This window comes from Myxocyprinus asiaticus, chromosome 19 (genome assembly GCF_019703515.2).
Source record: "Myxocyprinus asiaticus isolate MX2 ecotype Aquarium Trade chromosome 19, UBuf_Myxa_2, whole genome shotgun sequence".
In the NCBI taxonomy this organism is placed as follows: Eukaryota; Metazoa; Chordata; class Actinopteri; order Cypriniformes; family Catostomidae; genus Myxocyprinus; species Myxocyprinus asiaticus.
Window position 1 is genome coordinate 19,699,937 of NC_059362.1, and position 13,091 is coordinate 19,713,027.

The 13,091-nt window shown below is 37.7% G+C and overlaps 1 protein-coding gene across 2 annotated transcripts; it reads left to right on the forward strand.

The window, feature by feature from the left end:
• Positions 1 to 5,735: 5,735 nt before the first annotated feature.
• On the forward strand, positions 5,736 to 12,834 carry LOC127409807 (L-threonine 3-dehydrogenase, mitochondrial-like). 2 transcript variants are annotated; one of them, XM_051644640.1, is made up of 9 exons: positions 5,736 to 5,885; positions 7,634 to 7,833; positions 7,975 to 8,017; positions 8,145 to 8,215; positions 9,012 to 9,161; positions 9,464 to 9,636; positions 9,730 to 9,820; positions 11,021 to 11,290; positions 11,649 to 12,834. In XM_051644640.1, the coding sequence occupies exons 2-9, from the start codon at positions 7,644 to 7,646 to the stop codon at positions 11,786 to 11,788; spliced, it is 1,128 nt and encodes a 375-aa protein (XP_051500600.1). In that variant the 5' UTR covers positions 5,736 to 5,885; positions 7,634 to 7,643; the 3' UTR covers positions 11,789 to 12,834. The 2 variants fall into 2 exon arrangements, with proteins under 2 accessions (XP_051500600.1, XP_051500601.1); XM_051644641.1 differs by lacking the exon at positions 5,736 to 5,885 and adding an exon at positions 6,930 to 7,057.
• Positions 12,835 to 13,091: the final 257 nt, after the last annotated feature.

Sequence of the window (13,091 nt, forward strand, 5' to 3'; positions counted from 1 at the left end):
TTTCTCAGAATGAGGTAAATACTTAATACAATTGCTTAACTGTATTCCTGTTAACATGTTTAATTCACCTCCAACAGTTATTAGACATGGATTCTACTATATTGTGACTAGATCTGCTTCTCTATTAGCGTATGATCAGTGTATGAGTTCTCTCACATAAAACACTATGCCAATGCCACACTTGTCCTTATTACTTTCTAATGTAAAACACTCTGAACTGACTGGCTGAAGAAGTTGAGGTTATGAAATGGATGTTATTTGACTGTAGATTGTTTGCTGTGGTTTACAAATTCCTAGAGACAGGGGACTGCTAATGTGTCATAGTTACTTTTAAAATTCTGTGCCACAAAGTGCAATATAGCTATAAAACGATAGCTGTTTTAAAAGGGAAATATTGAGGCAGCGACTATGGGAAGCTGGAAATTCTCATCAGTGATTTAGATTTTACATAATCCCTAACCCTATTTTCTTCCAAAGAGACGTTGACCACAAGATTAAGAGATTGCCATAGTGTCACTTTTTTTTTTTTTTTTTTTTTTTTTTTTATACATGTTAGATCTTTTGTGCATGGGTAATATTCATATTTCTATAGAGTAAAGGTATTTAGAGTATTGATAAACGCGTTCAATGCATATTTGTGTTGGAGATATTCTGAATGTCAAAATATTAAGATCTTTGTTAGCATACACAAAGCAGCTGTTTGGAAATGTCTAAAAATAAAAGCCCACTGGGATTATTACAATTTCCGTTCAGCAATAAAGCATTTAATTCTGTCCATTATCATGTAGACGGTGGATTTTTTTCTGCAAAAACTCATATCTGTAAATTAATGCTAATCATTTAGTTCCTAATAATATGTTAAACAATGAATATACATGCTTAATGTACCATTTAAAGGTTTTTGGGTCCATTTGTTTCATAAATATGCATTACTTATTAAATCTATTGTGTAGTGACTCCTCTAGCCTATAAAGGTTATATTACTTTTCCATGGGGTGTTTACCATCTAATACACTCTACTGCATTTATATCTTTTAGTTTGATATGTTTTGATACTGGGTATAGACTGGACATTGTTATTAGGTGTTTTTGTTATGTACATGTGCACAGGTTGAAGGGACAGTTCACCCAAAAATGTAAATTATCTCATAATTTACTCAATAACCTCATGCCATCCCAGATGTGTAGGACTTACTTTCTTTTGCTGAACACAAAGATTTTTAGAAGAATATTTCAGCTGTGTAGGTCCACACAATGCAAGTGAATGGTGAATGGTGGAATATTTGAGTAATTTTTTTATTTTAAATCGCGATTTCACAATCTTTTGTTTTTGCCGATTCGCATTCTTTGTGCATTTTGTCACCTACTGGGCAGGGAGGAGGATTAATAGTAAAAAAGGACTCAATATATATATATATATAAACATTTTTTTTTTTCACCCACACCTATCATATCGCTTCTGAAGATATAGATTTAACCACTAGAGTTGTGTGGATTACTTTTAAGCTGTCTCTGTTATTTTTGGACCTTTAAATGATTACTATTCACTTGCATTGTATGGACCTAAAGAGCTGAAATATTCTTCTAAGAATCTTAATTTGTGTTCAGCAGAAGAGAGAAAATCATACACATCTGGGGTAGCATGAGGGTGAGTAAATGATGAGAGAATTTTCATTTTTTGGTAAACGATCCCTTTTATTACGCATTGTTTATTAATTAATGGCATTCTAGCACTTCAGTAGCATAACTGACATTTATATAAGATTTGTCACTGTAACATTGTCTTAAAATTGTCTGTACAGAGTCATGTCTTGTTTTACAAAATGTGTAACTGATGAAATGTTATATTCTACGGGCATTAAAACAATTTAATGTGCAGTTTGGTGTTTTCATATTTAAAATGACCATTTACATGTGTACCAGTTCAAAAAAAAAAAAAAAAAAATAGCAATAAAATGATAATTATTAGTAGTAAATTTGACTTTAATTTGAACCTTATCAGCATGACATAAAAAAGAAAGATGATCAGGTTTAACTAAGGTTGGTAAATAACAATTCTAATTAATGTGTTAGAAAAAAAATTAAACAATGTCTACACAGTATCTAGACTTAGTTCACCTGTATTTGTTAATACCCAACTGCCTTTTTCACTTTGTATTTTGTTAATCTGAAAGCTAAATTGAAAAAATTATAATAACTTGACGGTAACATACTTGTTGAATCATATTATTTAATATTTTACATGCCTCTGCATATACAAACTCAAGTTGTGTAAACCATATCTCGACTTCGTGTTATGAACATTTGTGTGCTTTCCCCACCCATTATCGGGAACATGCAATGTTTCCTTGTGTGTGTGGGGGGGGGGGGGGGAGATGTGCCTAACACACCGCTCTAGCTATACATATAGTCAAGTTTCATATCCCCGCTATACAGCACTTTCCACGTGACCATATCTCTGTCACTATGTTGATATGCCCAAGCTAAATGACTACAGTCACGCACTTCAGGGTGTGCAGATGATCAGCGCTGATCTCCTCACACCTATATTTGGAAATAAAGTGTGACTGTGGACCAAAGCACATTATATTCTTGCGTTTATGTAAAGACTAATTCAGAGAACCACTTGTTACGCTCACAGAGACCGTAGTTGACCCGCAGTAACCACTTTCGGCAAACATCTCATGCAGAGTGTGTCACTGAGTTACTTATTCACCATTTTGTTTTGTGAGGAATGTTTTTTTTTTTTTTTTTTTAAACCATGTTGACAGAAAGGGGGATTCGTCGTCTATCTATCATGACCTGCAGACAATTTCAGCATAAAGATTAACTGACTTAAGACACCGTCAAATGTATTGGAAATGGTCCTCAAGCATCGCAGGAAGGCTTTGTTATATTGATGGTGTTTGGCAGACAATAAACTGCAGTAGATCTGATTTCCCTTCCAAACATTGTTAGAAAAATTGCAGATGCCACAATATGAAAGGCTACTTTATGCAAAAAATAAATAAATACAAAATAAAATAACATTCTTCTTTTGTTTTGGTATCAAAGCTCTAAGGTTTCAACATTTTACTTTTATTTTAAAAATGTGTTTAAAATTATCAGCATTTACATCAGATGAGGCCTCCCCTCCAGTAAAACCAGTGGCCTTGAAAAAACTATTTTATTCTACATAATGCGAGTTGCCCCTTCATGGTGGCCGCCATGTTGAAATTACATGACCAGCTGTGTCTTGCAGTTGACAAATACAAACTTTACACTAAATTACCTCAAATTCAAATATCATCATACTCCAGAGAGCGTCATCATTTTATGCTGTGCACCAGTCAACTTGCGGAAACGTAAAATAAACACAATGGGTGTTCCAGAACTGGTGGGGGCAGCAAAGAGGATCATTGGTGCGCTCAAGTCCTACTGGGATGTTCGTATTTATGAGGTCGGAAATCGTAAATATGATGTGATGTGAGCTCAAGTGATTTTAGTCAGAAAGAATGGACCCATTTTGAATTTCATATCCCTTTCTCACTTTTTTGATTACTAGCTGAGGCAGGAAGCTTTATTAGCACCAATGCAACAAAATATAGAGCAAAGCCACACATTAGGTGTGTAATTAATGCTTAATCCATTTTATTATTCTAGTGCGGCCACATATAATGATGGGAAATGTCTCGTTGCAAACATTTGTCGCTGCATAAACCAGCTAAATGAGTCTTATTTTCTGGCAGGTTTTATTGTCATTCTTCGTTAACAGTACAAAAAAATAAATAATAATACATGCAAACTAAACTGTACAGTACAAATCCTCAAGTAAAACTGAATTATTACCAATAACAGTTTGCTTCTGCCGTGATTCTTAAATCGACACCCCCAACTGGGTAAGTTGGGGCTAAAAGAAAATCCAGAGTTTCCCACCCGTAATTATGACTTTGTGGTGGCGTTCATGTGCGCTTATCTCATAAATGTCATTCCGACATAACTTGAACACATCAAATGCTTTCGTGGAGTTTCGTGGAGTTTGGAATTGCATACTACCATAGTTTACTCTTTACTATTTCTGCCATTTAAAGATATGGCAGGAACAGTAAGAGTAGTACGGTAGTATGCGATTCTAAATTCAGCCTATTATTAATCTCAATGCTGTTTAACAAAAGTGAAAAAGAGTGCCTTAAGCACGACATCTAGTGAGCCTTATAGAACAGGTAGATAGTAGGCTAAATGTCCAAAATGTTATTAAAAACACCTAAGCTGCATCCGAAATCACATGCTGTCAGAGTATGCACTGCATTTAAAAAAGAATGCATGTTCTCGGCCAGGTATACGGGTAAGTAGTATGAATACATTCCAGGATATACTTCATTCGGGAACATGGGCATTGTCCTGTGACTCAAATATATATCATAATAATAATGATAGCAAAAATAATTAGCTCTGGGTTAGTTAAACAGGCACAATTGAACCACAAGGAAACAAGTTTCTTGGTATAGAGCTTACAAGTGAAAAGAGCTCTTGACTTGACCGTTTTTTTAAATCCAGCATTTTGAATGTGACGTCTCCTCAGATCCCGTGGGATTATGGGATAATAAAGTGGTTGCGCACTTCAGAATGTCGCTGGATGTAGTAGGTCATCAGGTATTTCTCTCTTACTCTTTATGAATACTGCGGATTCGGACACCCTACTCCACTGACATGCTGTTTTTGACATACAAGCAGGGAAGTATGGGAAGTAAGGCCTACTACTAGCTAGTATGTTGAAAGCTTTTTTTGCTGGCCAGTGATAATCATCACAAACCCACCTTAGGTTTGTAGCAAATGTGTTTTTTTTAATCCCCTTTTCTCCCAATTTGGAATGCCCAATTCCCACTACTTAGTAGGTCCTCGTGGTGACGTGGGATCACCTCAGTCCGGGTGGTGGAGGACAAGTCTCAGTTGCCTCTGCTTCTGAGACCGTCAATCCGTGCATTTTATCACGTGGCTCACTGTGCATGACTCCGCGGAGACTCACAACATGTGGAGGCTCATGCTACTCTCCGCGATCCACGCACAACTTACCACGCGTCCCATTGAGAGCGAGAACCAGTAATCGTGACTACAAGGAGGTTACCCCATGTGACTCTACCCTCCATAGCAACCGGGCCAATTTGGTTGCTTAGGAGACCTGGCTGGAGTCACTCAGCACACCCTGGATTCAAATTCGCAACTCCAGGGGTGGTAGTCAGCATCAGTACTCGCTAGTCATTTTTTATCAGTCAGACAGCTAGTATGTTAGCTACTTAACGTTTATTGAATTAATGTGAAAGACATTAGGCTATTCATGATAAACGCAACAACCTAAACGTGTTAGAGGAAAATATTTAGCAACAACAACAACAAATTTATTCTACTTTTGAACAACATTGTTTGTATACATCTACACAATTTTACTGTTTACATGAAGACAAAAGTATTTTATAGCATTCTTTGGATAGGTTGTGGCAAACAAAATTGTCAGAAAAAAAACTGTATTGTATTATTGCTTTTTATAGTATGTTATTTTTTGTTAATCAAACATACTACTGTCCCGCTGTATGTTGACTGCATTCATGTCAAGGAGTGGAGGGGTTGAACGTGTGCAACCCTGATGAGACCCTCACAGACGTCAAGAGGGCGTGGCGAAGACCTCACCTCCGGAACCGACCAATCAGAGCGCAGCCGGCTTCTCTTGAAAGCCTCTTGGACTGCGGGTATAAAACCTCCGCTGTGAGCTGATGCAATACTGGAAGATGGTGAAAGAAGCCTCGGTGTGAGGAAAAGCAAGATACTGAAAGCTGCTTAGAACCCCTAAAAAAAAATCCCTAGAAGATTTCACTTTTTTCGAAAAATCTGATTCTTATTCCAGCCAATAGGTGAGTGAAATTCTGTTTATTTAAATCGTTAAGATTACTTACAATTAGCGATATAATCTTGTCTGTTCGCTAGTTTCCGATGGCCTGTACTGCAAATCGATTAAAAACGCATAATCAGGTGGTGTTTTGTCTTATTTTACAGCATCAGTATGTCGATCATTTTCACGTTAAACCTGCCAATTCGTTTATTTTTCGGTAAGCACAAGCTGTCGCTTCCTCATCGCGCCACTTAATTCTAGAAAACGTAAGACTTCCATTTAATGTGACATAACATGTTAGTTCCTGAAAGAAAACGTATCGAAATCCTGATTGCCTTAAAGACCGGCTTTTCGAGGTGTTCATTTACAGGTTGTGTAGTCGTCATCAGCAGCACGTCAGTTCGCTCACGTTGTTCATTTATTGCTTATGTAAATATACCTGTTTCACAGACTGTGATGACGCGTTTCCGCCTCGTTTAGCAGCGTAAGTCTCGCACATTTTTTTATATTATACATTTTTAAATATTGAGTGTACATTTATAACATTATGCTTTGTGTTAAATTACCCTGGAATTAGTTTTAAAAATTGAATTACCACAGCTGCGAGGGGGTTTCTATTACAGCTGCTGAGAGAATGACAGTAAATTTGGCCTCTTCTCCCATTTCACTGTCTTAATCCACCGCTCTCTATTTTTTCCTCTTGTGGAAAGTCATTCACATGTAATAGTGGATTTTTTCTTTTGCTCTTGGAGCAAACGGGTACGTGAAAATAATATTTACTGTGATCTCCCATTCACTGCTGTCGAAGTTTATCCAGCAAACGTTTACTTCCGTCTATTACTTAACTTTGTGTGTAACCTAAACTAGTTTAAACCGTGTAAACCCCCAGAAGCCCCACTAACCTTCCAGTTCAACATCAAACTGGCTGATACTGAGAGTCTGAATGAGGGCAAGGTTTTTAAGTGGCAAAACAGGGGACACGAACAGGACAGTCCGCACAAACGTGCCACAATGAACTCTTTTAAAAGTCGTAACTGAAGGATGTGTTCGGCATCTTGGCACCGTGCTCAGCGTGGAGTCCAAGCAGCCCTCGCGTACAGATCTCGCGTGCCGATTGGCTGCTCGTGAAGGCAGGGCGCTATAAATACTCTCAAATTACACTCGTCGTTCCTTTCGAGCCTTTGAATCTCTTAGGTAAGAGCTCAACTTTGACATTGTGGAATTTTACTTATTTCTTAGTTTACATTATGACTTTAGTGGAAGGACGAACTTTAAGGCGACCTAGAATTTTTTTGTTTTTTTGTTTTGTTTTTTCATAAGCTACAATATGTTTCTTAGCAACGCATACATATACACACACATACGGTATTATGCGCGTGGACGTCCTGCTTAAATTGACTATTTTGAGCCGCGTGTGACAATACGATTGAAATAGCGTTGATGTAAGAGAACCATATGTTAGATATTTGGCTCGAGATGTAGCATGTTAGTCCAAGTACAGATCAAACGTTTTAGGAAGTCCTGTAATAGCCTAAATTTTAATTGAGAATCTCAGTGCTCGGCTGAATCCTGTCCTCTTTCTTTAAGTTAATGGGTAATGTAGTTTCCTCAGCTTTCTTTCTACAGTGATACAGTTCTACTGTGAAATGACATTGGATGTGTATACTGTGATTGAGAAATCTGTGATTTATGACGATAGCCAAGTAACATGACCATACATGATTTCACCTATCATTGTCTCAATTTCTGTCTACCATCTTGTATTTGCAGGTAACTGAGTATGCCAGTTGTCAGAGCCCTGAGTAAGGTGGCGAGACAGGCCTTGCTGGCCCCCGCCTGTGGATGCCAGCCTCTGGCCGTGGCAGTACGCAACATCAGCTTCTCCCCGCGTCAGGTCACCTCCGGGTCTGATGCCAGCTTTCACTCAAGGTCCTTCTCTGAGACGGACCACCCCAAAGTTCTTATTACAGGTAAGAGAAACACCTGTGTTCTGTCATTTAAATGTGGTGACTTACCTAATGCTCATGTTGTTCAGCATGTTTTCAGCACAGTTCTAAGAACTGTGTTGTTTCAAAATATTTGGTCATTCTCTTTTCTTGCTCTCCTTTTAGGTGGCCTTGGACAATTGGGGGTTGGGCTTGCTAAACTATTAAGGTAAGCACATCTTGTGAATGAGCATGTTCCGTCTAAGTATTGTAGGTACTTTTACAAGAGTAACATTTCTAACATTAAGTTTTATGAGGAATGTGTATAATTTAAGGTTATCCCTCCTGTTTCACAGGAAACAATTTGGAAAAAACAATGTGATCCTCTCAGATATCAGGAAACCCCCAAGCAATGTCTTTCACAGTGGTGAGTCCCATTCATCTCAAATAGAGTCTTTTTTTTTTTTTTTTTTTTTCTGTATATACCAGTATATTTATAATTTCATTAGGGAATAGTTTGCACTCCAATAGTGGGTTTGACACCTACTATTATAGTTCTTAGGGTGCTTTCACACTAGCACTTTTGGTGCGCACCAGGGTTCGAATGACATCAAAGTTCAGTTCCTTTGGATTATATGAACGCTGATATCCAAACTCTGTTGCGAACCGCACCCGAGTCCGCTTGAAAAGGTGGTCTGGGGGTACGGTTAGCTGCTGATCATGGAAGTGAACTGCTTGTCATGATGTATAGTTGGTGATCAAGAGCCTGCAAAGACGCCATTACTGTGGTATAATGCATTTCTCATGGTAGATCAGGTAGCTCAAGGTAACAATTGCAGGTTGCCATATTTTACAGTGTATTCTGTTATATTAAATAATACTAAAATGATGCTAATCGAGCGTGTGCTATATGATCTGCCTTGATCAAAAGCAAATTATGGTGGTTAATTACCTTTTTTTTATAGTTGACAATGTCATGTAACTTGTAGCCTGGATAATTGATTTAACATCTGTTTTCACACTAGTGATTGGAACTGTTGTATTTATTTTAATAGTCTAATTAATTGAAGTATTTTTCAGTGGTTTTAAAAATTACATAGAAATTAATGTTGTGTTAGGAAAATTAATAACCACTATAGACTTTAGGCATAGTAGTTTGACAAAGTGACTGATCACACAAGTGCTGACTTGTAAATGAATACGTCTCAACCACATTTACACAGGGCCCTTCATCTACTCTGACATTCTGGACTACAAGAACTTGCGAGAGATTGTGGTAAATAACAGGATCACCTGGTTGGTGCATTACAGTGCTCTTCTAAGTGCTGTTGGGGAAGCTAATGTACCGCTGGCACGAGCAGTCAACATCACAGGTAAGACTTTTTAATCAAAATTCTGTCACTGTTTTCTGCCTCGTATTGTTCCGAACCTGTATGGCTTTCTTTCTTTCTTAAATGGCACACAAAATGAGATTTTAGGCAGAATGTTTGGAACTGACAGCTTCAGTCATTTATTCACTTTCTTTGCATCTTTGCAGCTGAGGCTGTCAGTCATTCTGCCTAACATCTTTCTTTGTGTTTCACAGAAGAAAGAAAGTCATGCGTGTTTGAAACGATTTGTCATGAGAATCTGAGATCTGATTAAGTGGTACATCGTCTGGTCCAATATTCTTTAGGTCTACACAACATTCTAGACATTGCAGCAGAACACGGGCTTCGGCTATTTGTCCCCAGCACCATTGGTGCTTTTGGACCCACTTCACCTCGGAATCCCACTCCTGACCTATGTGTGCAGAGACCACGAACAATTTATGGGGTTTCCAAAGTCCATGCTGAGCTAATGGGGGAGGTATGACCGGTCGCCCTTCTGCCATTCTTCAAATTTGACCTCCATTCATAATATCTGTGACCTCTAACCTTCAGTTATCCTCCTAATCTACAGTACTACCATCACCGTTATGGCCTTGACTTCCGCTGTCTGCGGTACCCTGGCATCATCTCCGCAGACTCTCAGCCCGGTGGTGGCACAACAGGTACAGTGCACCCTGCTCCAGCTGCACTATGTGTATTTTATTTTTTGGGGGGCCCACGTCATTGTTGGCACACATAATCGAAGTTATGTAACTGCCACATGCTCCGAATAGGGTGTTATTCCCTTTGAGTATTTTTGGCTGTACTGATAACCTGCACCAGTGTTATCCAGTCTTTCAGACCACACCTCCGTCATGCAACACCCTTATGTGTGCCTCAGTTATAGAGTCTGAAAGATCTTTTTTGTTACAGTTGCTAATTTTAAAGGAAGATTCTGGATTAAATACAAGTCAAGCTCAATCGGCAGCATTTGTGGCATAATGTTGATTACCACAAAAATGTATCTAAAAAGTACCTTTTCTTTAAAAAAATCAAAAATCAAGGTTACAGTAAGGCATGTACAATGAAAGTGAATGGGGCCAATCCGTAAATGTTAAATGTTAACTTTTTATAAAAGTATAGCCACAAGACATAAACAATATGTGTGTAAACATTATTTTAGTGTGATAAAATATTTTAGTGTGAAAATCGCTTCCTAATCTTTTCTGTGTAAAGTTATAGCCAATTTTACAACTTTGTTGCCATGACTATTTAATGTCAACAACCCCTAAAACAGCTGTAAAAATAAGGACTGTAAAAATGACGATTTTAACAACTTTACATCTCATAATACATGAGTTTTAACAGAAGAATGAATGTAAGTGCTTTTATAAAATTATAAGCTTCACATTTCTGCCTTTTAAACCCTCCAAAAATTGGCCCCATTCACTTCTATTATAAGTGCTTCACTGTAACCTTGATGTTTGCTGCTTTTTTTTTTTTCTTTTTTTTGAAAAGGAGGGACAAATTAAAATTATTTTTTGTGGTAATCAATATTATGCCACAAATGCTGTTGGTTGAGCTTAACTTGTATTGAACTCAGAATATTCCTTTTTAAAGGACATTTTTAAATAAAATAGAATAGAATGACATCTATCAAATATTAGTAATAAGAAAATTATTACAATGGAATTTTCTTTTTTTTTTTTGCCTCCACAGTTCAAATTTCAGTGGTGTTTTTGTTACTTTGAGGCATTTGTGCTCTGATCCCCTGTTAATTTCTGACCCTAAGCAGATATATTTGACATAAAAAATAAAAATAAAAAAAAACAGCACGCAAGATAATAGTGAATCCTCACAGTCTGTCTCTTTGGCTTTTCTAGACTATGCTGTGCAAATTTTCCATGACGCCGTCAAGACTGGCAAGTTTGAGTGCAACCTAAAGCCAGACACAAGGCTGCCAATGATGTACATCGATGACTGTTTGCGGGCCACGCTGGAGGTAATGGAGGCTCCAGCAGAAACGCTCAGCATGCGCACCTACAACATCAATGCCATGAGCTTCACTCCCAAGGAACTCGCCTTGGAGGTCCAGAAACAGCTGCCTGACCTGCAGGTCACATATGAGATTGACCATGTGCGACAGGCCATCGGTATGATCCTGGAAATTGCACCACACATCTAAGCTTAAAGGGAAGAGTTCACCCAAAAATTAACATTCTGTCATTTACTCGGCCTCATGTTGTTTCAAAACCATATGAGTTCCTTTCTTCCGTGGAACACAAAAGGAGATGTTAGGGTCATCATTTACTTTCATTGGGTCTTTTTACCTTACAATGAAAGTGAATGGTGCAGAGGCCCTATCAGTCCCTAACAGAATTTAAATTTTTGGGTTAATTACCTTTTAACTTGGTCTTACCTTAGGCTCACAACTTTCGTCAGTACATCCAGTACATTTTCATCAGCCAATTAACACAACTTTTGATAATTTCTTGGTTTGTGTCTCCATAGCCGACAGTTGGCCCATGAACTTTGATGACACCAATGCCCGCAATGACTGGGGTTGGAAACATGACTACGATCTCCCAGAGTTGGTCCAGACAATGCTCAACTTTATCGGCTCATACTCTCGCATTGCCCATGCCAACTGAGTCTGATCTTGGTCGTTGAAAATACATACATATCAAAAAGATTGATAGCAACCTAGAAGAGAGATCCATGGTCTGTAAATAGTCGTTTCCCTGTTCAATTGTGTGTCATCTGTATAGACCGTTATTGGCTAGCACATGATAACGTATAATTGTAGATTATACCAAGGGGTCGGGTCTCTCTTGTTCTTGGTCAGGGTTGAATTCCCTCTCTGGAAGGTTTCTATCAGTGACCCACAGGTCTTTTGAAAGCTGAATGGTGAAAGAGATAATAGGGAATGGGTTTAAACCCTGGGTGATCCTCTTGTGCACTGCTTTTAGTGGAAAAAGTATCATTGTGTCTGTTTCCAGGCAGAACAAACCAAACATAAATGAAAATCCAACAATGAATGTGGCAGCCCTTAAACATTATTTTACTAAATTCTGCTTTCAAGATTTCTAATTTTGTCACTTTGTTCTGTTTAAAAGAATTCATTTTACTGTACTATTTTGGAGGAATACAATTTAGAAATGAGGCAAGAAGTTGATGGCCATGTTTATACTATCTGGTTTGAAAATGTTTTATGATGAGTTCTTTAAGACCATAAGAATTGTTTCTTTCATTAAAGGAACCAGTTGAAAGCTGAAGCCTATTAAGTAAACAGCCAAAACATTCTGTGGATTAAACAGGGTGGGGACTTAAATGGGGGTCCAAAGGGGAAGTAAGGGTCATCATGATAAATTATGTTATCGTATCCCTCTTGGCTGCTTTTCCTCTTTTGTGCACTATCTATTTATTCAGTTCTGCTCGTAAGCAAATTAAATTTACTCCTGCAAGATCTGGTCTTGCTCAGCACCATTGCTCTTTACATTACTAAGGTCACATTTTGTTAAAATACCCCCCAGTATTTCAGTTGATCAAACATTTTCTCACATGGAATATAGTATCCCAAATGAAGGGGAGAGTGGGAAAAGAAATGTAAATTATTTTTTAATTAAGCTTTGCATGCACATCTTTTGTCTTTTTGGTCACAAAACTTGTGTTAATAAAGCTTTTTTTATCACCAATAGTTTGCGGTGTCTTTGATTTGAAGTTTAAGGGAGATGGAAAGATGAATTCAAACATTTAAAAAAAAAAAAAAAAAAAAAGTCTATGCAATTGGAATAGTTTACAGGGTACATTTCAATTATTTCATTCTCATTGTGTTTATTAATGATTACTCGATTGACTGTAGTGCCACTGGTCATTTTAGTCCCAAATCTGTTAAGCCATGAGTTTAATTTGTGCGGTATATAATTAACTTTATGATGGTAATCCATCTTTGTT

Bases quoted from the DNA above. Each gene is read 5' to 3' on its own strand.
- LOC127409807 (XM_051644640.1), top strand. From the start codon at position 7,644: ATGCCAGTTGTCAGAGCCCTGAGTAAGGTGGCGAGACAGGCCTTGCTG. The intron at 7,834-7,974 runs GTAAGAGAAACA...CTCTCCTTTTAG, and splicing joins CCCCAAAGTTCTTATTACAG to GTGGCCTTGGACAATTGGGG. The intron at 9,821-11,020 runs GTACAGTGCACC...TGGCTTTTCTAG, and splicing joins GCCCGGTGGTGGCACAACAG to ACTATGCTGTGCAAATTTTC.